The sequence below is a fragment of the Miscanthus floridulus genome, chromosome 2 (assembly GCF_019320115.1).
Source record: "Miscanthus floridulus cultivar M001 chromosome 2, ASM1932011v1, whole genome shotgun sequence".
Taxonomy (NCBI): Eukaryota; Viridiplantae; Streptophyta; class Magnoliopsida; order Poales; family Poaceae; genus Miscanthus; species Miscanthus floridulus.
In genome coordinates, this window is record NC_089581.1 from 176,167,911 (window position 1) to 176,195,675 (window position 27,765).

The 27,765-nt window shown below is 45.8% G+C and overlaps 4 protein-coding genes and 1 pseudogene across 4 annotated transcripts; 1 reads left to right on the forward strand and 4 right to left on the reverse strand.

Moving 5' to 3' along the window:
- Positions 1-2,685: 2,685 nt before the first annotated feature.
- LOC136540794 (kinase-interacting family protein-like) lies at positions 2,686-7,801 on the reverse strand. The gene is made up of 3 exons (XM_066532816.1): positions 7,600-7,801; positions 5,958-6,265; positions 2,686-3,904 (listed from the first exon to the last, which is right to left on the reverse strand). The coding sequence occupies exons 2-3, from the start codon at positions 6,076-6,078 to the stop codon at positions 2,892-2,894; spliced, it is 1,134 nt and encodes a 377-aa protein (XP_066388913.1). The 5' UTR covers positions 6,079-6,265; positions 7,600-7,801; the 3' UTR covers positions 2,686-2,891.
- A 577-nt stretch (positions 7,802-8,378) lies between these two features.
- LOC136535819 (THO complex subunit 1-like) lies at positions 8,379-16,235 on the reverse strand (annotated as a pseudogene).
- Positions 16,236-18,356: 2,121 nt separating this feature from the next.
- Positions 18,357-19,202, reverse strand: LOC136535820 (uncharacterized). The gene has a single exon (XM_066528226.1). It carries the CDS (start codon positions 19,062-19,064, stop codon positions 18,558-18,560), a length of 507 nt encoding a protein of 168 aa, XP_066384323.1. The 5' UTR covers positions 19,065-19,202; the 3' UTR covers positions 18,357-18,557.
- Positions 19,203-21,262: 2,060 nt separating this feature from the next.
- Positions 21,263-24,091, reverse strand: LOC136535821 (protein WEAK CHLOROPLAST MOVEMENT UNDER BLUE LIGHT 1-like). Its single transcript, XM_066528228.1, has 3 exons — positions 23,949-24,091; positions 23,452-23,755; positions 21,263-23,325 (listed from the first exon to the last, which is right to left on the reverse strand). Exons 2-3 carry the CDS (start codon positions 23,719-23,721, stop codon positions 21,514-21,516), a joined length of 2,082 nt encoding a protein of 693 aa, XP_066384325.1. The 5' UTR covers positions 23,722-23,755; positions 23,949-24,091; the 3' UTR covers positions 21,263-21,513.
- A 136-nt stretch (positions 24,092-24,227) lies between these two features.
- LOC136535824 (protein IN CHLOROPLAST ATPASE BIOGENESIS, chloroplastic-like) lies at positions 24,228-27,417 on the forward strand. Its single transcript, XM_066528232.1, has 11 exons — positions 24,228-24,542; positions 24,645-24,728; positions 25,453-25,527; positions 25,635-25,677; positions 25,778-25,835; positions 25,927-26,088; positions 26,159-26,221; positions 26,303-26,394; positions 26,748-26,829; positions 26,966-27,076; positions 27,168-27,417. Exons 1-11 carry the CDS (start codon positions 24,407-24,409, stop codon positions 27,306-27,308), a joined length of 1,047 nt encoding a protein of 348 aa, XP_066384329.1. The 5' UTR covers positions 24,228-24,406; the 3' UTR covers positions 27,309-27,417.
- Positions 27,418-27,765: the final 348 nt, after the last annotated feature.

Sequence of the window (27,765 nt, forward strand, 5' to 3'; positions counted from 1 at the left end):
CCGTCGCGGCGAATCACCCAAAGCCGCTCACAACTTGAGTTGGGTCACCCACAAGCTCCGCCGGGTGAACACCAAACTCCCGATCACCACCAAGCCGTCTAGGTGATGGCGATCACCAAGAGTAACAAGCACGAACTCTCACTTGACTACGCGAAGCCTAATGAGAAGATGGATGCACACTTTGCTACTCTTGATTTACTAGTGAGGCTACTCTCTTGGATTCTCAAATCACAAACACCTCACTAGGACCTTGCTCTTCTTGGCACTCACAAACGTGTTTCTCAGCTGTTGGAATGAGCAAAAGTTGCTCCACTCACGAGTGGAGCCTCTATTTATAAGGCAGCCTGAAAAACGAACCGTTATGAGCTTCTGCGGGATGACCGGACGCTCTGATCGTTTTGACCGGACGCTCCGGTCAGTTCAACCCGCGAACAGTTTTCAAATGATGACTGGACGCTGTCAGGGTCCGGTCAGTACCGACCGGACGCGTCCGGTCGCTCTTGCATGCTTACTGTAAACGACCGGACGCTAGATATGTCACCACTGACCGGACGCGTCCGGTCACTCTTTCCTAAGTCTGGACCCTTACTGGAGTCGACCGGACGCTAGCCCTCAGCGTTCGGTCACACGACCTTCCAGCGTCCGGTCACACCAGACTTAATCACCAGTCAAATGAACTGACCGGACCCTGCGGCCAGCGTCCGGTCGCACCGGAGCCAGCGTCCGGTCAGTGTTTGACCCTCCATTCACTTCCAACTTTCGAACATATGTGAATGAAGTTTGCTCCAAAGGATCTTAGGCATTCATAGGAGCTACCTAGAGCTAGTTTAAACAAGTGTGCACCACACCTAACTCACTAGGCTCAACTAGGTCAAGCTACCCGTTCATACCCCCCTTCATAGTATGGCCAAAGGAAAAAACAAAGTCCTAAACTACTCTAAGTGTCTCTCTAACTCTAATCGACACTTAGAACTAGTTATCCTTAACCTTGTCGTCCATCCTTTGAAAACCGAAACGATTTCCATCGTAGGGGCATGACAACCTCGATTGCCCAATCGATCTCCATTACCATGACCTAACTTAATTGCCTCTGCAAAACACACGTTAGTCATAGTAATCTTTTATTGACATTAATTACCGAAATCCAACTAGGGGCCTAGATGCTTTCAATATGGAAATGGTCAAACAAGCTTTGTGCCTCACATTCAGTATATATACTAGTGGAGTATCTGTGTATTGCAACGGGGCAACACAATTATGGTCTTGTTCGGATTATCCTATATTCGGCTTGTTTTTCAGTTGGAATAGTATTTTTCTCTCACAACAATTCAGCCGGAACAGTGTTTTTCAGCCAGTTTCAGCCAAGTTTTAGACCAGCGAACGGGGCCATGTATAAGTAATAATATATTTAAACAATAATATGTATTACGGTGGTCGTTCTTTTGTCACAGCACACTATTGCTAGACAAGTAGTCGTTTAGCATGTTTAAATAACGGTGGTATGTTGTTTTTTTTATCGTTAATACGATGCCACATGCGCTTGTAAAATGTTTTCTATCACTTAACATTGGGCAAAATATGAGATCCGCGCTCATCGATACATCAATTTATAAAATGCATTAATCTAAAACAAATTTTAATGCACTAGTAGACTAATATTTATTCACAAACAGATTGCCGAACTGAAACAAATAAAGGGAACTTGTAATAATCAGTATGTGCAATTTCTTTCAAACGCATTTTAATAAAATATTATTTTCTTGTCAGATGGTTCACATCATCCACAAACCAGCACGCCAACGAATCCAGCATATAAAGCTTGTTGTATGATAAGGTGTTGTAAAACATAGTGCTAGATGTTAGGATTTGTTCATCTCCGTCTCTTATAATTAACATAGTAGATGAAAATAGAACATATAGATACAAAATAGGAGGAACTATTCTTTATTATCTAAAAATAAAGAGAGAGAGACCTCCTCGTGCCCTCAGCTTCATTTTGGCCAAAATCCAGCCAAATACTAGTAATTGTTTTACGAAGGAGACCAGGAATATTAAAGCTTATCATAATTTCAAATCACGAAGAGTTTTGGGTTTTGCTCCTTTTTATTTTTGTTTTCCTGTTTTCTTGTTAGTGTGAGAAGTTTCTTTGTAATTATCTTTCTTTTTGTCCGCTTTACCGTATCCTATTGGCTTGCGTTTTTTTCACGGTCCTCTTTTTCACATCCGATTGCATCTGTTGTTAACTTTCGATTGATTTTTCGTCATTTTTTCCCTTTTATCATATAAATATTAATAAACAAACAATACATATAAAAATAATAGTATGAGCAGTTGAAATTTATCTATTCCTTAAAAAATATATATTTACACCGCTAAAATTATTGATGCAATTTTGATTACAAACAAAACTTATTATAGTCTGATTTAGCCGATGATCCAACTAATCAAATAGTAAACTACAATCTAGAGTAGTTTGTTGTCCATATCATGCTAAATAATGTGTCTAATATGCATAAGCCAATGTAATATTAAAGTGATGATACAAAATCAGCTTATATTATGAATGTCATAGTTATCATAAAATTAATAAATTATAGCTTTAAAATTTTATAGAAAGAGTGAAACATAAATAGATATGTATCTGTTCTCAATTTCCATAAATATTTGGTAGCTTTTCTCTCCTTGCAACTTACGAACACGTTTGGTAGTAGAACTAGAATGATATTTCAATAATTTAACAACCACCAGCATTCACCTTCACTTGCCAAGTCCTGAATTACTCGTCGTAATTATATAATTACTGAGGTACTAACAAAAGGAGAGCTGCCCTAGATCGACGCCGCGCCAAAAAGGGTCCAACGCCGGCGCCGCCGTCTCGTCTCGTCTCGTCTCTAGACGCAGAAGCATCCACCGCCGTAGTAGTACTTGCCGTCGTCCTTCCCCTTCCCCTGCTCGCCGACCTTCCTGACTGTGACCGTCGTGGCAGGCGCGCACGGCGTCCACTCGGAGGCCATCCTGACCCTGGCCCACCACCCGCCACTCCCCTTGCGCTTCCTCCTCGCCATCACCGCCGCCGCCGCGGTCGCGGCAGCCTCGTCGGCCAGGCGGCGGTTCTCGGCGCGGAGCCTCTGGATCTCAGCGCCCGCCACTCTGCGCTCGGCCTCCCAGGCCGCCATGGCCTCGTAGCACTCGCGGTTACGGAGCTCCAGCGCGTACACCTGCGCCTGGAGCGCCTCGATCTTGCGTCCCAGCATGCACACGTGGTGGTCCTCGCGGAGCTTGACGACGAGGCGGGCCATCTCAGCAGCGCGGCGGCGCGTGTATCCCAGCTCGGCCGCCGCCGCCGCGGCCTCGTCCTCGGCCGCCGACGCGCGGAAGCCCAGGCGCGCGTTCTCGCCCAGCAGCACCAGACGCTCCGACTCCAGCACCTCCACCAGGCTCCCCTGCAGCTCGATCTTGCGCACCGACTCTGCGGCCCGCCGCGCCGCCTCGTCCGCCAGCACGTCGCGCTCCACCCACGCCGCCACCAGCTCCGCCACCACCAGCTCGGCCTCGGCAGTGGTGCTGCTGCCGCTGCTAGTGCTAGTGCCGCTGCTGACCCCGGCACCCAGCGGGTGCTGGTACGAGAGCGAGCTGTCGGCGTCGTCGGAGCAGCGGTCGTCCACATCCGAGGAGCCGCAGTCGGAGACGGCGGGCGCCGGCAGCGAGGAGTGGTGCCTGTGGTGGAGGGTGGACAGCGACTGGGAGTAGCGGTCGGCCAGGCAGAGGTAGCGGCGGTGGAGGTCGCTGAGGAGGGACAGCAGCTGCGGCCGCTTGTGGTAGTAGTTGTCGGCGCGCTCGGCGAAGGAGTGCTCCGTGGGCGGCGCCTCGTCCACCGCCAGCGCGCGCACCCGCTGCTCGATGTCTGCAAGCAATTTTTTCCAAAATCAAATTCAGAAGGCAAAGGAACCATTCGTCAGTTTCAGTAAGAATATTTGACAAGAAAAAAAATCACCAGGAATAGTCAGCTTGTTCGTGTGTTGGTTTCAGCCAGGGCTTACCGACCATGGTATAGTGTTTTCCTCTCAAAACGAACGAGCAGCCGCCGAGCTTATTAAGCCATAAACAAACCAGCGAACAAGCTAATTACTACGACCCATGGACTAGTTAAGACAATTAAAAGGTATAGTGTTTTTCTCTCAAAACGAACGAGCAGCCGCCGAGCTTATTAAGCCATAAACAAACCAGCGAACAAGCTAATTACTACGACCCATGGACTAGTTAAGACAATTAAAAAAAAACAAATGTTGCTAGTAATGTCAATGATGAGGTAAACCAACGTTACTGCCACCACATGTTATTATGATCAGAATAGTTAAACAGAAACGGGCACAGCAAACTTATAAATTTCAATGGTAATCAGAATAGTTCTTTTTTTTTCAGGACAGTTGGTTGTAAGTTGTAATTACATTTGAATTTTTTTGAACGTAAGTACTGTATGTGAATTGAAGTACTTGAATTGCTACAAAAGATGAGTGAGTGAGTGGCTGTACAACATGTGAGGGCGTGACAGTGCGATATCTTTGTCCTGCCATCTTTTTTTTTTGAAACAATCTTTGTCCTGCCAACCTTTGGCCCAGCATTGACACGACGAGAGGTTGTACTACTTCAATTCAGGGAATTTGTTTATACAGGCAGGCGTACGCATTGCGGATGGATCCGTTGACTTGGAATGATTGTTAGACAAGTTTTGTCTCCTCCCACTGCCAGCAGCAGTAGCCATGCGGCTCGATTCAAAATTTTCAAATTTTGACGCGCTGCAGCAGGCAAGATGGTTGGGGCGAAAGCTAGGGAGAATGGTATCCAAAAGAGAGGACAGAGAGATTCCACGAGGAAGCTAGTGTTCAAAAGCAAGGCAACGAGCCCCCGTAGTTTTTGTTTAAAAAACTCTACTAAACTGGGTTTATTTCGAAAAGAAGAGATAGAAACTCTACTGAGTTTTTTTTCTTCTTTTTTAAAAAAGAAGAAGAAGAAGTGACCCTGCTTCAGAAAAGAGAAGTCACAGTGAAAAGCAAGCCTACGTAATGCCATGCCCTCCGTATGTGAACATGATGCGTGAGGCCATGGAATACTTGTCGGTAGCTAGCTCATCTAGGTAGAAAGAGGTCCAGGATACCTGTGCGTCGTGAATGCGCATCATCAAAAATTCAAAGGACGCCCGTGGCCTCGTTTCCTGCTGTTCAGTGCTCCTTGTTCCACTCCACTTGTTTTCGCATGCAGAAGCGGAACGAACTCATGGCCACGATGGAAGGAGTGGGATTTAAACAGCGCAACTGTGCAAGCAAAATCTACCGCGGCAATTAATTGCAAATGTTAAGTTCTTGCGATGTTAGAACTTCATGGAGACAGCAGCAGCACACTGATACGTACGTACAGGTGCAGGCTGCAGCACATACGTTCAGTAAAAACAACTTACGAGGATGGGTTGGGTCTGGGTCTGGGTCCGTTTCCATTTATGAATGTGATGGTGCATGCTGATCAATCGTGCATCACATTGCTGTGCTGCGCTGCGCCACACCCACAACCACATTGATTTTCTGTTGTGTCTGGCGCAGCAGCGGCAGCACAGGAGGATCGATGCAGGTTAAGGCTGTGTTTAGTCGGGTGAAATTCATGAATTTGACTACTGTAGCATTTTCGTTTTATTTGACAATTAGTATTCAATCGTGGACTAATTAGGCTTAAAACGTTCGTCTCGTGATTTCCAACCAAACTGTGTAATTAGTTTTTTTTTTCATCTATATTTTATGCTTTATATACGTATCGGAAGATTCGATATGATGGCTACTGTAGCACTTTTTAGAAAAAGTTTTTTTTGAACTCAACAAGGCCTAAGGAAAAGAGAGGAGGGGAGGTACTAGGGTAGTAGAAAGTAGAAACAGCAAGGAGCAAGCAACACAGAGGCGAGAGCGACGGACCTGCAATGGCCGCTTGGAGCCAAGGCGGGCACGTTGGCGAGCGGCAGCTCATCGCATCCACAGGGGCCGACGCCGATTCCGCCCGCTCCGACTCCATGTAGGAGCAGCCGCCTGCCTGCATGCAGAGACGCTGACGGGATTCGATTCCTCCGACGCGGTGCAGGGGAGCAGGTGCAGCCACGCTGCCCTTCTCTCGTCCTCGTGCTCCGCTCTGCCTGTGCCCCGTGTCAGCAGCAGCAGCAGCAGCAGCTGGGCAGCGGCGACCTCGTCGCTTCGCTTTGCGTCGCTTGGACCCCCGACGATGCCACCTGACACAAGGCACAGCCTAGGATGGGTAAACAAGCAATCTCACAGCTACTAGTAGCATCGTGAACACACACCCATTCTGTACTAGTACGTTTATGTATGTACTAAAACACGTAAAATACCAGTGTGAGAGAAAAAAAAACACACACATTCCACTGTAGCGTCCTGTACAACGTTGAAACAGCAGCATGTCACGGCAAGCGAGGCGTGCTGTCGCCCTTGCTGTGCCCGGTGGACGGTGGTAAAAACCTCCCATACGCCCATGCCTTGCCCTACCGCCTCTACCCTACTACTCCTACCTCTATTCTATCTGCGAGTGGGGGCCGGCGTGTTTGCGGTGAAAAAAACAAATGCGTGTCCTTGCATTGGCGGGGAGCATTTCAAATGGATGGCTTGGTACAATACTCCTTAGGTTCACCGTAACCCCAAATAATTATTACTCCTATTGGCAAACGGCTGGCTCTGGCAAATAAAATAAATAAACACCATGTCCAGGAGTTACAGTACTCCTATTACTTTGCACGCAAAAGTGTGATCGAGGCCTTGAGGGGGCGGGGCAGCGGCATCCAGCATATACAAGTACTACAGCTGCAGAACACTGCAATTTTCATGCTCTAATTAATTGTCCTAGTACCTCCTACTCCTAACAGAGTTTTTACTGCACTGCTGCTAGCAGATTTCTATGGTCCCGTATAAATCAAGAGGGTAAAGTTTCTGGGTGTTAGTTAGCGGTGTGATGCTCGATACTAATTAAAAACAAAATAAATTACATAATCCGTGCTAAACGAATTTATTAAGTCTAATTAATCAATCGTTAGCACATATCTTACTGTAGCACCACCTTCTCAAACCGTGTACTAATTAGGCTTACAAATTCGCGCTGCCTTTTTTTTCCTACCTGCACCCCCCCCGGTAAAGAATATTAATAACCCCCGTGGAAAATGAAAAAAAAAAGTGATCCTCCTACCAATCTGCAAAACCATCAACAGCACTGTTTACACTGCATGGTAACAGTAATAGATGGCTTGCGAGGCACGCAGCTCAGCTATGCTCAGAGGTAAAACCTGCTACTGCTGTCCACACACCAAGATCAAGAACTAGAAGAACAGAAGAAGAAAAAGAAACTCAAGAAACGCAGCTTAACTTAAAAGGACGCAATGCAACTCGCTTTTAAACAGGTAAGGATTGGCGGGCGGCGTAGCAAGAACAAGAGAGATTTTCCTCCAAAAAAAAGAAGAAAAGAACAGGAGAGATGGAGAGATCGCCAGTCTACCTGCAAGGCTGCACATAAAGAGCAACGGGAGTAAACACAAGAGGTAGATGGAGATGAACTTACGGCTCCGCAGTATTCTACACTGGAGGTTGCAGAGGCCAGCTATGGAGGAAGAAGAGGAGAGGACTCCATTCTTTGTCCTTGCGAGGAAAGGAGCAGCAGCTGGGAATGGGAAGGACGGAAGAAGAAGAGCAGCTCCTCGAGCACTTTTTTGATCTCTGTGTACTGTGGAGTGTGAACAAGCTGACAAGAAGGCGTCCCTCCTCTGCTGCTGCTGCCGCTGCCTGTACTACTGGAAAGGCGAGACGAAGAGAAGGGCCATCCCATCCGGCTACATATACATCAGCGGGCGGCTAGCCGGCTATGCTACGGAACACACTGCACCCAGCCCATGAGATGACACCCCACTGGGCAGTGGCCACTGCTGCGCTCGTGACTCGCGTCCTCCAACCAACAAGCCACGCGCTGTGCGGCGTCCAAACGTTGATCTCAGCCGTCCAGGTGCCCTGCACTGCACACCAGTGGAATGAACGGCCTGCAACGGAACTGGAGGACATGTGGGCCCGTTCGTATGGAGGAATTTTAAAAAAATCTGGATAAATCTGTAAAAGAAAATATTGTTTTGGATAATAAAAAAAAACGAATCAGGACACGCGAACGAGGCCGTGGTGCTGCTCGACCGCTCCAGCGGTTTAAAACTTCAAACACGGAGGCAATGCGATTTGATCTAGTACTACATATGTATACATTAATTCATACACAACCTAACAAACCAACCAAATTCACCTGTTCCGATTGTTTAATGCGACATGGCAAACTCACACGACTTGATCCTGTTACCATTTGAAAGGCTCGCCGGGACCTCACATTTATGGAGAATAAATAAATATAAATAATCTAATTTCATTTCCAGATCTACTGCAAATTATGATATGATCAGACGAGCGGACAGAGGGCCGGTTTAGCCTCTGCCTATATACTCCTACTGAACATACAACACACGCTACTGCAGGGCAACAATTTACACATACACGCTACTGCGGGATATTAAGCTAACAAACGTCTCAAATTGAGTCTCGCGGTGCCTATAAAAATGCCCAATGTCGGTGGAAAATCTGGGCAGAATGGTTCAGCATCGCCCACTTTATACTACTCTATCTACTGTTTCTCTCCGGCACGAGCATACCTACTGGTGGTTTCAGTCTTCACGTTATCATCGGCATCCGCCTCAGGCTCGCACTGCCCGCTTTCAGGGCCAGAGACCTCCCCTGGGCTCCGCTTCTGACTATCCTCCACCGCGCCGTTGTCGGAATCCATTGGTGCGGCCCCTTCTTCTAGATCGCCACCGCTGCCACCGCCGTCGGTTTCTGGTGTCGCGGCAACCTGCAGAGGAGTCCATAGCAACAATGTAGACATGACAGTGTTGGTGTTTATATAGACAAGTTATGGTCAAGAAGATGGTCAGGGTACCTGCTGCTCTTTGGGTTGAGCTGACACGCCTTTTGAATCTTCCCTTCTCGTCCGCTTAACCTTTTCTGCAGGCTTAGAAGAAAACCTGGCATTTACTTCAGGTGGCAGGAGTTCTGAAGGTACAACTCCTTCGATCCCGTAGTCTGAAAACTGAAATGGAAATGGTGATCAATATCCATATTCATTTAATCTTGCACCCTACTAGCACTCAAGAATGAAACAATTACATTGTAAAGCTTCACATACCCGGGCAAATCCATCCAAGTCCTGCCTGGCTGAAAACCGTAGTCCTTTCCAGCAGTACACCTGTCACACAAAAGCTGCTCTTAGACCAATCTACTACCTATATGCAAATCAAACATGTAATGCTACTTCCCCAAAATCCAGTGCCCATGAAAAAATGGCCTCTTCTAAACTCTTTTCAATGTGACTGGAGCCATCATAGTTTCCAAGTACATGTGACCAATGGCAGTATGTGCAAGTAGGGTCAGGCCATCAGGAGGTTGTTTCAATGTTGTATTAGTTGAAGGCAAATGTTCCTATTTCAACATTTATCCAAACATGCAAGCACAATACTGCTTTTATGGGAGTATACTCCACGAAAAGGTAATAAAAAACTAAGTGTCGATAAGACAATAAGTTCCAGCAGCTGTGCCTAACAAGACATTAATATTTTCAATAGCACTTAATTATAACAGCAGTCCAAGCTAAGTCTCTTCATGGAGAGCTCTGACAATTGGAACATAATTAGCTAGCAGGGTCCACCTGATCCACTCAATAGAAAGCTCGAGAAATACTTCCCATCGAGTAAATAATTTCAAAAAAAACAGTAATCGAGTAATTAGCATAGCTGAAATCAAAGTTACCCGATTAGTTTTGTGGTGGTGCTCCTCTTCAATTCCAGCAGATGGATCCATCTGCGTGTTAACATAGGTACAACTGTAATTACAAGACTGTTTAAAACTTCGTTTACAGCAAAAGGATGAATGGTCAAAGTGCAAAAATAACCATCAAGGTCGGTGCCATGTAACTTTCTATTAAAAAAAGACGCAAGAAAGCCAAAGTGCTTACATCTTCTGCAAGTGGTTTCCAATATTCCGTAATTGATGGCATGCGGGCACGGTCAGGATCAGTCAAAACATTCTACAGCTCCAATAAAGATGTGAGTGGTTAGATTAAATGAAAGAAAATTGTACGACAGAAATAACCAGTAAAAGAATACAGAAGAAAAGAAGTAGCAATGCTCATAACTAAGGGAGAAGGGCCCTATATATAACTTGACATTTTTTCAAACAATGCAAAGAAAGTCTAAACCTTAATTCAAGGGACAAGCATTACTTTATAGCGTTAATCACTTAGGGATGCCAAACTAGTTAGATATTTTTAGACTAGTCAACAAGTTCAAATTTAAAGAGGGGAACTAACAGAATGAAAAGAGACTGGCACCAAGACTTGAAGTTATTTCTATATAAGTATATATACAAAGGCAGAAATGGACAGTGGCGCAATGATTCTTGGAACATAAGAATATTTTTTAATATCAACGGCCCGAAACCTATAAATTTGTGCTGACTTTATTCATAACTCGCACTATAGTGGGGAGATGTATGTGCAACATACAGGCTTTTGTTCTGCCCATTTCCAAAGTTGGCTGAGCTCTTTGTTTCCCAGTCTCCACCTTGGCTTCCTACAATGCAAGAAAGCATGCAATATCACCTTACTTCTGGTCATGGAAGCAAAGTATAAAAAGGAAGTGGAAATAATGAACACCAATCAGCTTTCAAAGTTGCAACATTAAAGATTTAGATTTTGTGCAAAATATCCCCATGTTTTCTTTTACCTTAGCAGAGTCATAACATAAACTATAATATGATTGGACACGGTCTTTCTTAGATATAAGTTAAAGATTGACAATTTAATAATGCATACAATTCTGTTATTATAATTTCTCTCTTGTTAACCTTTCCTAGACAGATCTAGGCAAGTTTTGACGAGATAATCAATAGAAACAATTGACTGACAGTGAGCCCGGTGCCTTAAGCAAGTAGCATACCGTTTTCTACCTCCAGCCTGACCTGGTTTCTTCTCAAAGGGTGGTTTTTCAAATGCAAGACACCCATCTCGCTTCCACCAAACCTTTTCAAGATATAAAGGATGAGAATCATTGGTTGTGTAAGTTTCAACAATAAAGGTAAAAAAAACTTTGAACCATGTGCAGTAAAAAGCATACCCAATTTTTCTCCCGCTCAAGAATATGTTCAATGCTTTTCAGAAATTCCTTTCCTTTGGGGGGGAATAATTTCCAGAAGCTTCTTAACATGCTCTTCACAAGAATTGATTTCCTCTTTCTGATTGAAGGGAAAATATACGGGACAAATTATTCACAGTTGAACCATGGTTTGAGAGCCATCAATACTGAAAGAACTAGCTTAGTCAGTTCAAACTATTCGAATATCATATTGTTCCTGCATACACTCCATGCAAACCACAACTTACTCTATGGAGCCACCTATTTTTATCCATATAAAAAGTAAATATTTGAATTTCTTTGGTGTAAGTGTAAGCCATGAAATCAGCAACTACTAAAAACTAGTGTTAAACCCACACAAAGCTTCAGGGATAGAAGTATAGAACATCTGTAACTGTAATGGATGAAACTTCGTATGGGATTTAAGGAGAGTAGGGAGGGAAGAGCAAATTTTCCATGCATATGGATGAGATGGATATAATCTTGTCTTCACTTACGGAGCAGGAAGAATATGATTGAGTTCAGCTGGGCCGGAGATATGGGAGACAAAAGATGTATGTGGGGCATTGTTTTGGGAGAAAAAACAGTAACTTTATTAGTCAACTGAAGAGTACACGTGACCACTATTCTAGATTCTTTTGAGTGCATCTTGACATTTCTAAATGGAAGAACCTAAACCATCAGATAGTCCTCCAACACTTCACATGTTTTTGGACAACGGCACTTGATTATTGTTATTTAGGGTTTAACTTTCATGTATAAAGACTGGTGGGACAGTATCAAGCTGTGGACTATAAAAATATGTGTATATTTAGTATTTTACAGAACCCTTCTCTGCAGTCTAGTGATACAGGCACAAGATGCTTAAGAAGAAAAAAGGATTTCATGAGAACTGACAGTGGCAATATCGAACAACAAATATGTAGAAATGTTCATGTCAAGTATATAACTGCATAAGGAGGGAAAAATGTCAAAGTCTCAGTGCTGACCATGCTCCCTGTTGGACCTTCTTTGTCATTTTTTCCAGGCGCCTGAGGAACAAAATAACTTTGTCAGCAGTCTGCACTTCAGTGACCTATAACACACTAGTCAAATGAAATGAATAGCGGTAAAATGGTATTGTAACAGAAAAAGGGAATATTATAGTACATGCTCTCACACAAGTGCACGTAGGTGTACAACATAGAAGATTAGCTTAAGCATTTTTATTAAATAGAATTTTGCCTTGTATGACTTGCCTAATACATGCCGTCATTGCATCATCCCAACTTCCGAAGTTTATGTACCTTGAGATAGTCAAAAAATATAAGGCACTGAACAAGTATGTGGCGTCGAAAACTTGGGTCCTTCAACTGAAAGAATGGAATGATTATATCACAACTGTGAATAATAAAAGAAAAGTAGAGCCACCTGCCCAAAAGTTTTTACCTCCAAACCCATTAATTTACTGCTAGTCAGGTACTTAATATTGAAAGCGGCATCTTCCTCCTCGTTGAGACTGTTAAGTTTTCCATCATCATCGCTAAGAGGTTGAGCTTCAAATGTGCTCAACACAACCTGGAATGAAGTTAATTATTAACTTAGTATCAGATATTCAGAATGAGGCCACAGGACACAGTAATTGCAAAGTGAACATAAAATCATGTCACTGGAAGAAAATTATATGAAAGGATGTACCGCCAAATTAGAAGAGAACTTTTGCCATTTTGCTGCATTTGTAGAAGTCAAAGCTGGGTTACTGAAATGTTCCTGGTACATAAATATTCAAGAAATGATCATTAACAAAAAATGTCGATGATTAAGAAGAATGTATGATATCTAGCGACAATTTCCAACTCCATAGAATAACCAGAAGTGCCAAATATCAACCTGTAGACTCCAGAGGGTCTTGTAGAAGTTGAAATCAACAGAGATTCCTGAGAAACGAAAGAATACATGAGGACGCAGCATTTAGGGAGACAGATTACAGAAGTGAACAAAAAACAACTCATCTGCAGAGGTCACGTGTAATAAACGAAATAAAACACTACAGTATTAACATAGATGAGTCATACTCACCATCCATAGCATCCTTTTCATACTTGGTTACATTTGACGTGTTGAAAACTCCTTTAATGTTGAGAGCTGTTAAAGTAGACAAACAAAATGAATGGTGTACATAGACACTTATATGTAGTTTACCCATAAGAGACCAACTACGTGAGAATGGTTAAAGGGATATACAATATGCAAACCTGAACGCTCCGATAATGGGAAAAAATGTGCTAGAAACATAATAATGCGCCCACAGAACACCACATCATTTGCCTGAGATATTTAAGAATGAAGGGAACATCAATGCTGGTTCAACAGGCATGAAATGCACCATGATGGCATTTGGGTCCCTAAATTCTTACAATAAAAGAAATGTCACCACTGTCATGCCCCCTGCATGTTAGGTGCCATGCTAGCAAGTGACATAGGCAAGTTTTATGCTAATTAGGGAGATTTGGACCTTAAGTGGCACACCTAATAAGTTTAAAAGGGCGTACCCAGTGCAGAGAGCTCCCGCTCTGTGCGGGGTCTGGGGAAGGGTGTCAGTGGCAAGCCTTACCCTCGCCTGTGCAATGCGAGGAGACCACGACTCGAACCCGGGACCTTCCGGTCACAGGCGGTAAGACTCTACCGCTTGCACCAGGCCTAGGTGGTGCAATTTACTCTTCAGCCAAAAAAAAAAGTGCTGGAAAAACTCCAATTCATACAAAGAGTTGGTTCACGAAGTTCAAGATTTTGGTGATATCGTACAATCAATCATTTAGCTTAGAGCAAAGGATATTAGCAAATCTCTAACTTAACACACTTCGCAGTTCAGTTTTGATTAATCAGTTTAACAGACCAGGTCGCTAGGAACTGAGCCGAGCTCAGTTGGTATGCCTACCACCCAGGTTCGTGTCCTTTTTTACTTCAATTTTGGTGTCTATTTCTCCTTATTGGCAATGCCACATAGTTCCTCTTAGTGTTTTTTTTTTTTTTTTTTTGGGGGGGGGGGTGGGGGGGGGGGGTATTACTTTTTACATACAGGATAACTAAGGTAATCAGCTGGCTAACAAAATGGCCACTTAACCAAGATGAAATGTGGGAACAACAGTAAATCTAAACTTCAAAGAGTAGACACAACAAAACAACTGAACCTAACCTTCGATAGTCTGCGAAGAAGTTGGTTGCAAGTCCTTAGCATAACTAGTTTTCCACGTCCAAAAAGTTCTTGCTACAAAAAACCCAAAACGATAATCGATCAGCAAAGTTACAAACATGCATCTTCTATACTTAACCAGAACTAACCAAACAGAATAAGGATCACAATTACCTTCCCCAGTACATCTTGTTGGCTCTCAATATACCCAAAGATATCTTTGCAGTCTTTGATTGTTGACATTTCAGTTAGGTCTTCTAACAGCTGGAATACCATACCACCCTCAACATGCCCTCTTTCGCAAAGATAAAGCACAATATCTATCATGGAAGAACATTGTTTTCTCAGAACAGAAACTAATGCTACACAGGCACCAAATAGTGTTCAAGAAAAAAAGAGAAAGTGATGCCATAAGGTCCTCAGATAGGTATAGATTTGAACAAAGAATGTTGGAAGAACTGCAACTGACCAAGAAGGCGAGTTATCAGGCAGTTACTTTCTCCGCTATCCAATGAATTCCCATATTGCATGATCTTTTTACCCGATTGCACTGCAGATGACTAAGAATACAGATTTAATAAAAACAGAATCAGCAATCAATGTTGGTTTCTAAGATTGCAAATGAAATATGGAAATACACTCTCCATATAAAACAGAATCAGCAATCAATGTAATTTTCTAGGATTGCAAATAAAAATGCAGCCACACCTTCCGCTTTCTTTTAGAAATAATCATTAAAACCCTACTGCTCAGAACAGATGCAATGACCCAGAAATATGCATGTGCCGACAACACTCCCTAACCAATTTATCATCAAGTGAGATCAAAGGACAGCGTAGCCACATAGAAAGTTACCACAAGCTCCTGCAGCAATGTTCGAAGAGCATTTTCCAAGGATTGGTTCTCCTCTAGAACCAACACGGTTTCCTTCTGTGAAATGAGATATGCGTGTCAAATCAGATGATTAACTGAACTAAACGACAAGTCAAATCAGATAGGTAGGTTACTTAAAACACAAGCAAATAAAATAGAGGAAAATGATAACATGAATCACTAACGATTCACCATCAAATCAAGATTCACAAATGCCAGATCGAACGTAGATACCTGAGGTTTAATTGCTTCCTGAACTGTCTGAAGGGAAAATGTTTCTGGGGGTTCATTCCTAGACAACGCGCTCCAGAAAACTCCCTGAAAAGAGCAAAGAGATCACATTTCACCAAGAGCACATGTGTGGTAGCATGCAGAGACAATTTCACTAAATTTTCAGCTTTCCTTCTCCATCCTCTCACACAACCCCTAGCTACGCCACTACTAACAGTTTTTACAACGCCTGGATGGAAGCTCGTGGTGATTTGCAATGCATGAATTTTCTACTATGACTGCAGCTAGGGTTCATGAACAGGATGAGAGGGAGGGAGTGGGAGCTCACGATGATGCGGTCGCGGTCGGCGTGGCTGGAGACGGCGGCGGTGGGAGGAGGGGAGGGAGCCGGCCGGTCCTTTGACAGGAGGATACGGAGGCCAGCGTTCGACGCCGGCGGCGGCGAGGGCTCCGCCATAGTGAAGTGGGCGGTAAGGCTTGCCCGGTTGATTTGGGGAGATCTACCAGGCGCCTAGAGAGGAACGGCCCTTTGACGCGGTGCCGGAACAAGATAAGAGCGGCGGCAAGCACCAAACGGCAGCAGCGGCGACGAACAGACTACGATACGAGCACGGATGCTCGCAGTCGCAGAGCAGAAGGAACAGATGCGCCGTGCGCGGCGGACTGGCCGAGGAAGCTGAGCAAGGAGAAGCGCAAGGCAGATGGACCGCGCACCTGCGCTGTGCATGGGCTGCGGCCCATAACCGACTCCAGGCCCAGATTGTAATCATGTATGGAAACGGTCCAGTTCGAAAGCTATCTTTCCCGTTGGGCATTTCTCTTTTTTTTCATAAAAAATGCACAAAGATGTCACAAAAAGAAAAAGAAAAACAGAGGAAGTGTTTCAGTTATTGCAGGTAGATTTTTCGCAAATTTCAAATAACTACAGCTGTGTGATTGTCAATGCGTAATAAAAGATAGCTAAGGTCGCTAATCTATTTGTTTAGAAGAATGCGTTCACGAGAATCACACAAACACCGAAAACGGTGGGTGTAGCAATGGTAAATCGGTAATCTTTTGAAGATAGTAAAACATTATGACACATTCCACAGAAGCGGAGTCAGATATTTTCTGAGAATTATGTATGCGAAGGGTATAGTTCTTAACCCATTGCCATGTGCAGTACAACACCAAATAAGCAGAAACATTAAGCGCAAGGACGATAAGCTCCGATCATACCAAAAACACAAACACACAGCTATGCTAACAGAAGTGATGAATACACAACAATCTCTGAATGTTGATACTACCTTTCACTGCTCAAGCCTGGCGATGATTCAGAGCAATTGCTGAGCAACAGCAGACTGTCCAGGTTTACACATCATTGGCAATAATCTTTACATGCTAGATCAATAACAAGTACAAAAATAAGCAGGAAAAATACAGACGGGAAAGTCATTTGAGTACCAGATGAACTAACATACACCCACAAAGTGGACTTGTAATTTACTAGACGCTTCGTTCGAAAAACAAAATGTGACATACAATTTGCTCCATAAGAATTTGTTTCAAGTCATAGAAGATAGGGAAAACCACAAAATTGAAAATAGGAAACTAGTTAATTCAGATCAGATAAGGTAGAGGCACAACCATCTATTACATAATTACCAACTTATCAACAGGGTCAGCCCCAAACGAAGAAGAATGTTTCATTGGAAAGTTCATTTATATACAACAGTTCACGATTGAACTGCATCCCAAAACATTCTGATAAACTATATGCTAACACAACTAGACCCTAGGAGCCATTGAAGTTGTCCCAACAGTAGGCTCCATGACATGTAGAGAAGAAAGCAAGTAAATAATCCAAGGTTAAGTAACTGGAGTCAGCTTTGTTAACCAAACAGTAATGTTGTATTGTTAATTTAGCAATCTTCAAAATATATAAACACAACTAGAAAGGTCTTCAACTAGAATGGTGTTGCCATGGAGCGCGATTTAGCACGACTCCGGCTCCTTGCTAAGGTGCGCAGAGGAGATAGAGCAGGTGAAGCAAAACAAATAGTGCATTTACTGGCTCCTAGTTCATTTTGAAAAGAAAGACAAAATGGCTCCTTGCTAGTGCACGGAGGAGCTGGAGCCAAGCCAGCAGGACCTCCACCAAATGGGGCCTCTAAGAGGCTCCATGAAACAAAATGAAGATAGGCATAGAAGTGAAGCATGCAGCTATACTAGTTTCTGTTTGATGAAATCAACACACTGCAATGTCTTCAGACTGTACCAGCCTTGTGACCTTGTCTAAATCAAACCTCAGAGATATTGCAGACAAAGTAGCAGTCACATTCATGAACAAATTCCAACAAGAAATGCTACAAACATTAGTATCTTGCTACACAAGCCATTGTACATCGTATCGGCTACCAAACAAATAACTCCCATCATCTGGAAAAAAGTTCAGGGTAAATATTTAGTGCCCACAACCACACCAGAGAACCATACATTTATACATCACTGGTAAAATACCCCAAAAATCTGTGTAGTCAACAAACAACAATTTTACATGTTTCATGACCATTAAAAAGAAAGGTAAAGCGAAAATGCTAGAGGAAAACTGTAGAGGTTGCATGGTCACATTCATACAAGTTCCAATAGGAAATGATCGAGTCATTAGTATGTCACTGTGTCACATTTCTACTGTACATACACAATTGCACAGGCAACCACATATTGCACTTGCACCTCGATTTGTAGGAAGAACACTACACCATAATTTTGTAAACTACGCCAGTCCACAAGATCCATGTTTTGCAGCAACAAGGCAAGCATCATTTCAGTTTGACGATAATAAGAACACATCAAGAGCGTATTCATTCATAAATTAATTTTCCTTTCCCCAAACGACATACATAGAGAGAATCAGACAGACGCGACACACATAAAAAGGTGCATATAGTTACAGTGTATACTGCACAATTCCAAGCAATCATGCAATTTGTTATTACGAATCCTTTGGCTGCCCCCGATAAGACCAAAGACGGATCCCCAGCCCTAATTCTTACCGGCGCCGTACTCGTCGGTGTCGTGGACGATGACGTAGCCGGCCTTCTTGGGGCTCTCGGAGTCAGACAGCTGGTCCTCGTCGTCCCTGTAGACGTCGTCGTCGTAGCCGGAGGCACAGGTGGAGGCGAGGAGCGACCAGACGAGGTACATGGACGCGGCGGTGAGGGCGCCGCAGCCGAAGCCGAAGAGAAGGCCGGAGACGACGACGAGGATGTCCTTGGCGCGGTCCTGGACGGACGAGACGGCGACCTCCGGCTCGGCGGAGGGGAGGGCCACGGGGCGGCGGATCTGGTGCGGGCCGAGGCGGCGGACGCGGAGGACGGTGACGACGGTGGTGGTGAGCGGCGTGGAGTTGGTGGGGTCCGGGTTGGGCCTGGAGACGGAGGAGAAGGAGACGAGGAGCGTCTGCGCGTGGCCGCACGGGCGCGCGTCGGCGACGAGGGACGCCGCCAGGACGGCGGCGGCCAGGAGGAGGAGCTTGCCCACGGCGGCCATGGCGGCGATGACGCGTCGGATTTGGGGGCAATCGGAGGAAGGGGAACGCCGGAAGGCGGGGGTGTCGTGTTAGTTGGGGAAAGGGGAAATTTTAGGAGGCTGGGGACGTTTGACTCGGTGGGGTTGGGGCAACTGCCGTGCCAGCAAGAGACGAGCACCCTGTTCGCTGTGCCGGATGACGCACGAGCACCCTGTTCGCTGTGCCGGATGACGCTGGTTTCGGTTCGCTTGTCTTAAAAATGGCTTATTCGGCTTCTTTTTTTAGTCAGAATAGTATTTTTCTCTCAAACAATTCAGCCGGAACAGTGTTTTTCAGCCAGTTTCAGCCAAGTTTCAGACCTGCAAGGGAAAATCTGCTCATAGACACTTACTTTAGGATATCAAATTCAAGTTATTGACCTCATCGTCAATGGACATGGAAAGAAAGTCAGGTGTCCAACTTTATAAACCAGGGTTGGAGGTGCTGCTGAATCTGTAGGTTATGCTGTACCAAACAAATCAATCGTCTATATTCTTTCATCATTTCATATGTGTTCTGTCTAGGTCTATGACGTTGGATATTGCGATGCGTCTAATGTTTTGGGGGAAAGGTCGACAGGTTCGACACGAGGACTTCTTTAGCTTGATTGCCTTGAGACTCACTAGTGTGCTTTGTGTAGTCTTAGGTACCATCATCCTATTGAGTGTTAGTAAAAAATCATATACACAAATGGTGTTGTTTCAAAATTTCTAGAGTTCAATCCAATACCTCTTCTTGGACCATTGGGTCTTTACATGATGCCATTGATTTTGGAAGCTTTAAAGGAAAAGGTTCATTTAAGCCATCTAAATAAAGATTAACAAGATTACTAGGAAGACTAATAAAGACGTCTATAATTTGGCGCATCCGGCCTTTGGTTCGTGCCTCTACACTATTTTCATCTTTAATAGAGAGTATCAATGAACTTACCCATAATAGTTATTTCTTAGTCTTTAATAAAACTGTTAACTCGTTAAAAAGGAGGAAAGCAAGGGGGGGAGAGAGAGCGTGTGTGTCCACCAGGAAAGAACAATTAAACAAGTTTGTATAGTGTGTATATTTCATTTGTGCGATGTAGCATGTTGTAGGTTATACTTATATGATAGAATGGATGGTTAGCAAATGTATTTGGGCTTTCTTAATGCATCATGTCACACTTTTCGAGTGTTATGTCATATAGATATAAGTATGACAACCATCCAATGCATAGTACTGTTTTGATGTTATTTCTTACAAATATATCAAATGTGCTCAGCCGCACTTCTACAACAGCTGTTTGAGCTATGGCTGCTTGTTTCGCACAATACCTGCTGAGAAGTGTGGCAGCGCAGGCAGCAGCAACAAAGATGAAAAGCATAGCCGAGCACAACCATCAAGTCAAAAAATTATTGCATGTTTTATATGTATAACAATAGGTCTCAAGCGTGCACATGGTTTTGTAGCTTTGGAGCTCAAGCTTTGTCATGATGATGACACTCCTATTCTCTAGTTCTTTGCCGGAGTAACAAATAGTCATTTAAAATATGGCTATATTCTTTGTCTCGGGAACTAGAGCCCTGATACTGATTCTTCATACTTTTTATCATTTAAGATTGATCGGCATACGGTGTTTGGTTCAGCTAGTAGCTCCTAAATCTAGTCTCATTTAGTCACTTTTTATCCAAACACTATGACTAAATAGGGCTAAAAGCGATTTAGTCCTCTCTAGCAACTCTGAAGTGAATAAATGAGACTAAACCATTTAGGGGGACTAAAGTTTAGCAGCCCAAACCAAACACCACATTATGCGCGACAGTTCCTTCTAAAGAAAGGCTAATCAGTTACCGAAAAACAAAGCGATTCCTGCTCGCTATCCGACGGTCATTCCTTTAACCAGATTCCTGCTCGCTATCCGACGGTTATTCCTTTAACCAGAGATCAGCATCCACTGATGCTTGCTGTGGGCTGGGCAAGTATGGAGGCCTGTTCTATTCATGTGTTGATGGCGTGCTGCGAATCGAACCATGTCTGGTGAGAGTGAGATGAATTCCACCCGACAGATGCTATGAACCTTCCCATCCCCAAATCAGAAACATTTACGTTTTGTTAGAGACCTATAGGTGAGCATGTGTAAAAGCATAATAGATTCGACAGAGTGAGTGAAAAAGGGTTATTGAGTCTGTCAATATTTCCAAGCAAGGATCACAACTCCGGTAAAAAAAAAAGTTATGATCTGCCTGTGTCATCAGTACACATTTTACACTTGTATCATCGTATTTTATCTGTTCGGTTGGCTGGTTCGTATCGTTGCTGGTTCGTAAGAAAGTACTGCTGGCTGGTTTGTGTGAGAGAAAAATACTATTTCGACCGAAAATTTATGATCATTTACGACAAGCCACAGCCAAACGAACAGGCTAAGCCGGAAAAATTCAAAAATAAGCCGGTTGTTGATCACTTCCAAGACTGAGCTCTCTTTCGCGCCAAGAACGTGACAATCCGCGGGAAGAAGGTCTTCCTCTGCCTCGCGTCCGCGTCCGCGTCCGCCGCCGACCACAGGTCTGTCCGCGGCATGTACCCTCCTCTCGGGCTGACTATGTGCGGGTTCCCGCGCCCGTCGCCGGCGCCTGGATCATCGAGGACGGAGATCTCGGCGAGGCCCGGCCGGGGCGAGCCGGTGTCACCAGGCGCGCGCCGCTGCTCGTGCTCGGCGCGCCACTGCCTGAGCTCTCGCTCCGCCGACAGCTTCTCGAACTCCGCCTCCTCGGCCTCCAGCGTCGCGGCCTCCAGCGCCTGCCGCCTCAGCTCGGTCTGCTTGTCCAGCCGCGCGACCTTCTCCAGCCTCCTCACCTCCGCGTCCTTGGCCTCCTTGATCAGCTTCACCGCCTCGACCACCCGCATGCCGGCGGCCTCCTCTGTCTCCTGCGCTCTCCGGCTCAGCTCGTCGTACTCCTCCATCGTCAGCGTCACGCTCTCGCCCCCTTCCAAGGCCTTATTGCTCTGTGCATTTGTGGACGGCTTGCTTTCTTGCAGCAGCGCGCCGGCCGAGGCCGTGGCGATCTCCTCCGACGTGTTCGCGGCGAGTATCTCCCGCGCCACCGCCTCCAGCCGCGCCTCCATGGCCGCGACGGCGGCCTTGGCCACGCTCGCATCTTCCCTGGCCCTGGCGACCTCCTCTCGAGCCGACCGGGCCTTCGCCTTCGCTTCCTCCGCTTCGCGCCGTGCCTCGCCTACCCGCTCAGCCATCTTGCTCTCGTCGTCGTCCGCCGTCGCTCGTGCCTCCGCCTCGGCGAGCTCGGCGGTCAACCACTTCAGCTCCTCCTCGAGGTAAGGGATGGAAGCTGGCGAGAGCCCTTCCCTTTCCCTTTCCCTCCGCCGCAGCGCGGTGAGCTCCACTTTCTCCTTCTCCAGCTCATCGCGCATCGAGGCAGCGGCGACGCGCAGGCACTTGGCCTCGTCCTTGGCCCTCTCGACGCTCGCCTTGACGTCGTCGAGCTCCTTCTTGGTCTTCTCCAGCACCGACTGGGTGCTGATCGTCGCCGGCTTGTCCTCCTGGTCCAGTGTTCCTTCCGCGGCCCAAGCGAAGAGCTCGGCTTTTAGGCTCGCCAACAGTTGGGAAGCGGCCTCCGCCTTCATCTCGACGTCGAAGGCCGCCACGAGCTCCTCTCGCAGCCTCTTGGACTCCAGCTCGGCTTCCTCCAGCTCGATCTGCCACCGCAACTTGTCTTCCTCCCACGCGACCGCCAGGCCCATCCTCTTCTCCTCCGCCTCGACATGAGCGGCGCGCGAGGACTCCAGCTCCCCTTTCAGCGCGACGAGCTCGGCGGCGAGGTCCTCGACGGCCTTCCCAGCCTCCCGCGACGCCTCGGCGGCCTCCCGCGCCCGCGCCACCGCCGCGCCCGCCTCGGCCGCGGCGCGCGCGCGCACCTTCTCCAGTGACTCGACCTCCGTTCGCGACGCCCGAAGGTCCGCGAGCGCGGCCGCGCGGCGTTCCCTGACGGCGTCGAGCTCCGCCTTCGCCTTCGCCGCGGCGCCGCGCCGCACCTCCTCGAGGCGCAGCTCGGCGAGCTCCGCCTGCTCCCGCGCCTGGTTCTGCTCCGCCCGCTCCATCTCCAGGCCCAGCCTCAGCTCGTCGGCAGTGTTCACGGCGGTTCCCAGCTCCCGCAGAGCTTGTGCTCTGCCGGCCTCCGCCTCCTGTGCTCTCTTCTGGTACTCCGTGACCTCTTCCTGCACCTGGTCGAGCTCATCCTGGACTTGCTTGCGTTTCTGCGCCACGCATCATGCATGCATGTAACGTGGAAGAAGAAGAAGAAGGAATGCTAAGAAACTAGCGTCTGATCTGAACAGAGGATGTGATTCAGATTGCAGGAGCGACGCAGGTCTGCACAATACCTCTTTCCAATCAACCCCTCCGACTCCGAATTTGCTGACGGCGCCTTTGACGGAATCGATGGGCGCCGCGGTGTCGATGATGGCCTTGGGATCGACGGCATCGTTGAAGCGGCCGGCGATCTCTGACGCTCTGTAGCTGCTGTCTGGCTGGCGCTGGGACTGACAGGATTGAGAGCCTTGGTCAGAACTGGATGGAACAGCCGATTCCGGAGACGCATCAGGAGCGGTGGAGGGGTGGCCGCTGGTCCCGTGGACGTTAGCTTCCTCCATCCCGCAGCATAGGTGTATGATGCAGAGGAAGTGTCTGACGACCAATGCATCAAACAGAGACGTATCAGGAATTCAGGATTCAGCAGCCATGGATAATGCTGTTGAGTTATTAATTACAACCGAGCATTTGTTCCAAAATCCAAATCCAAGAAGGCAGCTCAGGTGGGCATCCAAATCGAGGAACAGAAGGAATGCGGTGACATAGATGGCAGCAATTCACAGCGTACCTGGATAGCCCTCTGTGTTCCCTGTGCTCCTCCTCTTCCTCCTGGGTTCCTCGCAGGAAGTCCGTCGATGAGAGAGAGGAAAGGAGAGGAGGGAAACAGAGAGAGAAGGCAGGGAGGGAGGGAGGCAGGCAGGCGAGACGGATTGGGGTGCGTCGAGAAGAAGAGAGGAGGAGGAGGCCAGGAGGGAGAATGTGGTGGGGAGAGAAGATCGCGCGCCAGCCGCGGAGCCGCGCTTCCGAGCTGCTGCAGCGCGCGTGGATTGGTGCTCAAATGCCAGCCGTCGGATCAGCGGGCTCCGGCCCATCCCGGATCTATCTGGGCCTCAACGCCCCACTGCGGCCCAGAATAACACAGCGTGGTGGTAACGCTGCGGAGTCCACAGGCCACGGCTGGCTCAGGTGAGGTCCGCCGCTGCCATCACCACCACCGGATCGAGACGCCGCGCTCGCGCGGATAGGATGAGGCCGCCGGTGAGCAGGGCCGCCTTCGCGTCCGTACTGATGGGGCCGCGCGCGCTCGGGGCGTCTCTGGTCGCCGCCCACTGCGCCTCCTCCTCCCCTGTCGCAGGCGCTGCCGCTGCCGCCACTGCCTACGGTGAGCAGTGCCAGAATTACACTATTGGAGTGTACATAAATCCTGTTCCCCTTTTATGCCAATGGCAACTGCGTTTCTTACGATTTCCTAAATTAATTCCAGATCATGCATCGTTTGTCAAGGAAATCGCCGCAACCGATCCTCCGGAGCATCTCAACTCTCTCCTGAATGTGCTTCAAGCACGAGGTATGACTTCAAATATCTCACAAGGATTTCTTTTGTGGTTGCTTCCCTGTTGTCCACCTCCACTCGTGCATACCTGAGAATTGTGGGCCTTTTACCGTTATTTTCTCTTTTTTTTTTTCTTCTGGCACTGGTAAATTGACAGTTCCAGTCATTTGTTAGTGTTGGGCTTCAGCAGCAATCCTATCTGATTAGTTATTTTTATCTTGGTAGCAGTTACTAATTCGAGCTTTGCCTCTGATCGCGCCTCTGCCCGTTTACGAATTTCACAATAGAAACCATGCTGTTTAAAAATCTAGTTGTTGGTACTTGGGACCCTCTTACATTTGACAACAATCATGGAGATCCTTGCCAATCATTTGTGGATGTTTACCAATAGGCTTTGATTTTATTTCGAATTATTTTGGATGTATGAACTCCGCTGCTATGTACTACCTACTGTTTTCATACCATCTTATAACTGAAGTTTGCAATAACAAATGTCCAGTGCATGCCTCATGCCAGTGGCGGAGCCACCGCCCGGCCACCCCGGGTGGCCGGCCGGGCTCGTCGCCGACGCTCAAAAGAAAAAATTGTTTATATCAAAGTAAAATCCCGTAATTTTCTAGCTAAATATTTTTACATAATAAGAATTGCCCGGGCTCCAAAAAGCTTCTGGCTCCGCTAGGGCCTCATACAGAGGCCAGAATAAAAAGTATTCCTTCATCAAGAAAAGTACATTTGACAGGTGAAAAGATTGTTTCTCCTGGAGCAAAAAGAGGGTTGATTCCAGTTGTTGTTCCCTTATCAGAAAGCCCAGCAGGTATGGATATGTTAGAGATCGATTGATTCATTTGATCAGAAGCATCTAGCTATGATCTAGGTTTGATAAGTCTTTGGTTTTACCTGACATTATCAGTCAAAATCCAGGTAATTTGACATCCCTCCTTAGATGGCCAACCGCTCCAGCTGGGTACACTAAATATGCTGCTATTTCTATATCCATGATATCTTTCAAAAGGCATCTAAATAATGTGTATCCAAATATCCATATGTATTTACTTGTCCTTCAGGATGGAAATGCCTGTTGTGGAAGTTCATAAACATGGGCTGTGGCTTTTGGCTAAGAATGTAAGTTTGTTTTGCATCTTATTACAACTTTCTTGTCTCAATGTAAGTGAAAATCACATGCGATTTTCATAATTTTACTCATGTTTATCAGGTGAAACAGTATATCCACAGAATACTTGTTGAGGCTGACATCAGTGCTGATACTGGTGATGATTTGTGGGCTGCCGCGGGCGATGCTGGTAAAAACCTTTATGCTAAAGGTGACTTCAAAGAGTCGCAGCTGGCAGACCTTGATGTCTATTTGTTGAAGAAGGTTGAGAGATACATGTCAGTTCCTAATTACTGAGTTACAAGGCAGCTTGTGTACTGATGCTCTTTTGTAGGTTGGACTTTTCCCTGATGTTATAGAGAGGAAAACATTGCGCCATCTTGAAAAAGGAGATAATGTAAAACTCTTAGATCTTTCCAGAGATGCATTGATCTTGTTTACATAATGACTTTTAATGTGTATTATTTTTTCTCTTCAGGTCTCGGCTCTCATTACTGGAGAATTCTATAGTAGAGATCAATTTCCTGGATTTGGAAGACCCTTTGTGTTCAATGCTGAGATTTTAAAAAGGTATTGTTGTGACATGATCAGTATAATTACAAATTATGCCATGCGAGATCAGGGGAACCTATTAGGTGGATGTTTGCATTTCGTGTCAGTGTGAACATATATTATTACATGGTTACATTACATGTTGCATGTACATTAGGTAGGATTTCCTGATTTAATTGCAAAATGTGAGACAAACACAATATTGGTCACATGCAGAATTTATATACCTAAACAATCTGTACTGTCTGGCCTCAAAAGATGGTAATACACTTGTCTGTGGCCACTGCGATATATTTTCCATGCACAAAGGCTGGAACAAAATTTAATGTTCATCTGTGTTCCTTATTTTCTTGTTGGTTTGTTGTTGATAGAGTTGGACGTACATCTGAAGCCAAAGATTCAGCTCGAGTGGCTCTGAAATCACCATGGTGGACACTTGGCTGCAGTTACGAAGTATGATTTGTGCGTCCTTTTCATGTTCTGCTTGTATGCCTAGCAGCCAACAGATATTTCCCTATTTTCGTTTAGTCTCTCTTTTCTTGAAAGTTGAAACCAAAGACTTAATTTATACGCCTTTTTCATGAAACAGGAGGCTGCTGAACTAGCTGGGTGGGAGGATGAGCAGCTCGAGTTTATAAGAGAGAAGGTAACTGAGGAGGGTAAGCGTGAGGACCTGAAGAAAGGAAAGGCTCCAGAACAGGTGGCTGACGAGAGTCTCTTTAATTTGTCACGCGATAGCGTTCAATTATTTCTTGGCTGACTCCATTGCCTTCTGCTCTGGTGCACTGCAGGTGGTTCTTGACGAGGCAGCATTTTTAATGGATTTAGCGTCTGTGGATGGTAACTGGGATGAGGTTGTGGATCGGATAGCTGAGTGTTACAGAGAAGCTGGGCTTCATGACATTGCAAATTTCATTGCCTACAGGGAATAGATGTTAGATTCCCTATGGTCTACAATGTTATTCAAGAAATTTTGGTTCTTTCATGCTCTGCTATTTATTCTTATATAAGAGAAGAAGGCCCAATGACTACATTGCAGCAGTTCCCTTTTTTTTTGCCATAATTAGTGACACGCACCATAATTTCATGCCTTTATAGCTCTGAATGTACTTTTGCCATTTAAATGTTCATGCTTATTCAGTATTAATATGTGTCACAGCACATTTTTATTTTTTTTATGATCGATGGCAGATTTGCTTTGATTCAGGATATACAAGTTTGAATACTTAGATATTTGGGATTTTCTATCTGAGGTGATCCTCCACCCAGAATGTCATGATGAATATTGATCGGCACATGAGATTCTTCATTGGATAAGTTTCCTTTGAACCATAGAAGTTGATTTGGAAAACCTAGGCTCCTAACTATCCATGGCAGATGCTGGATTGC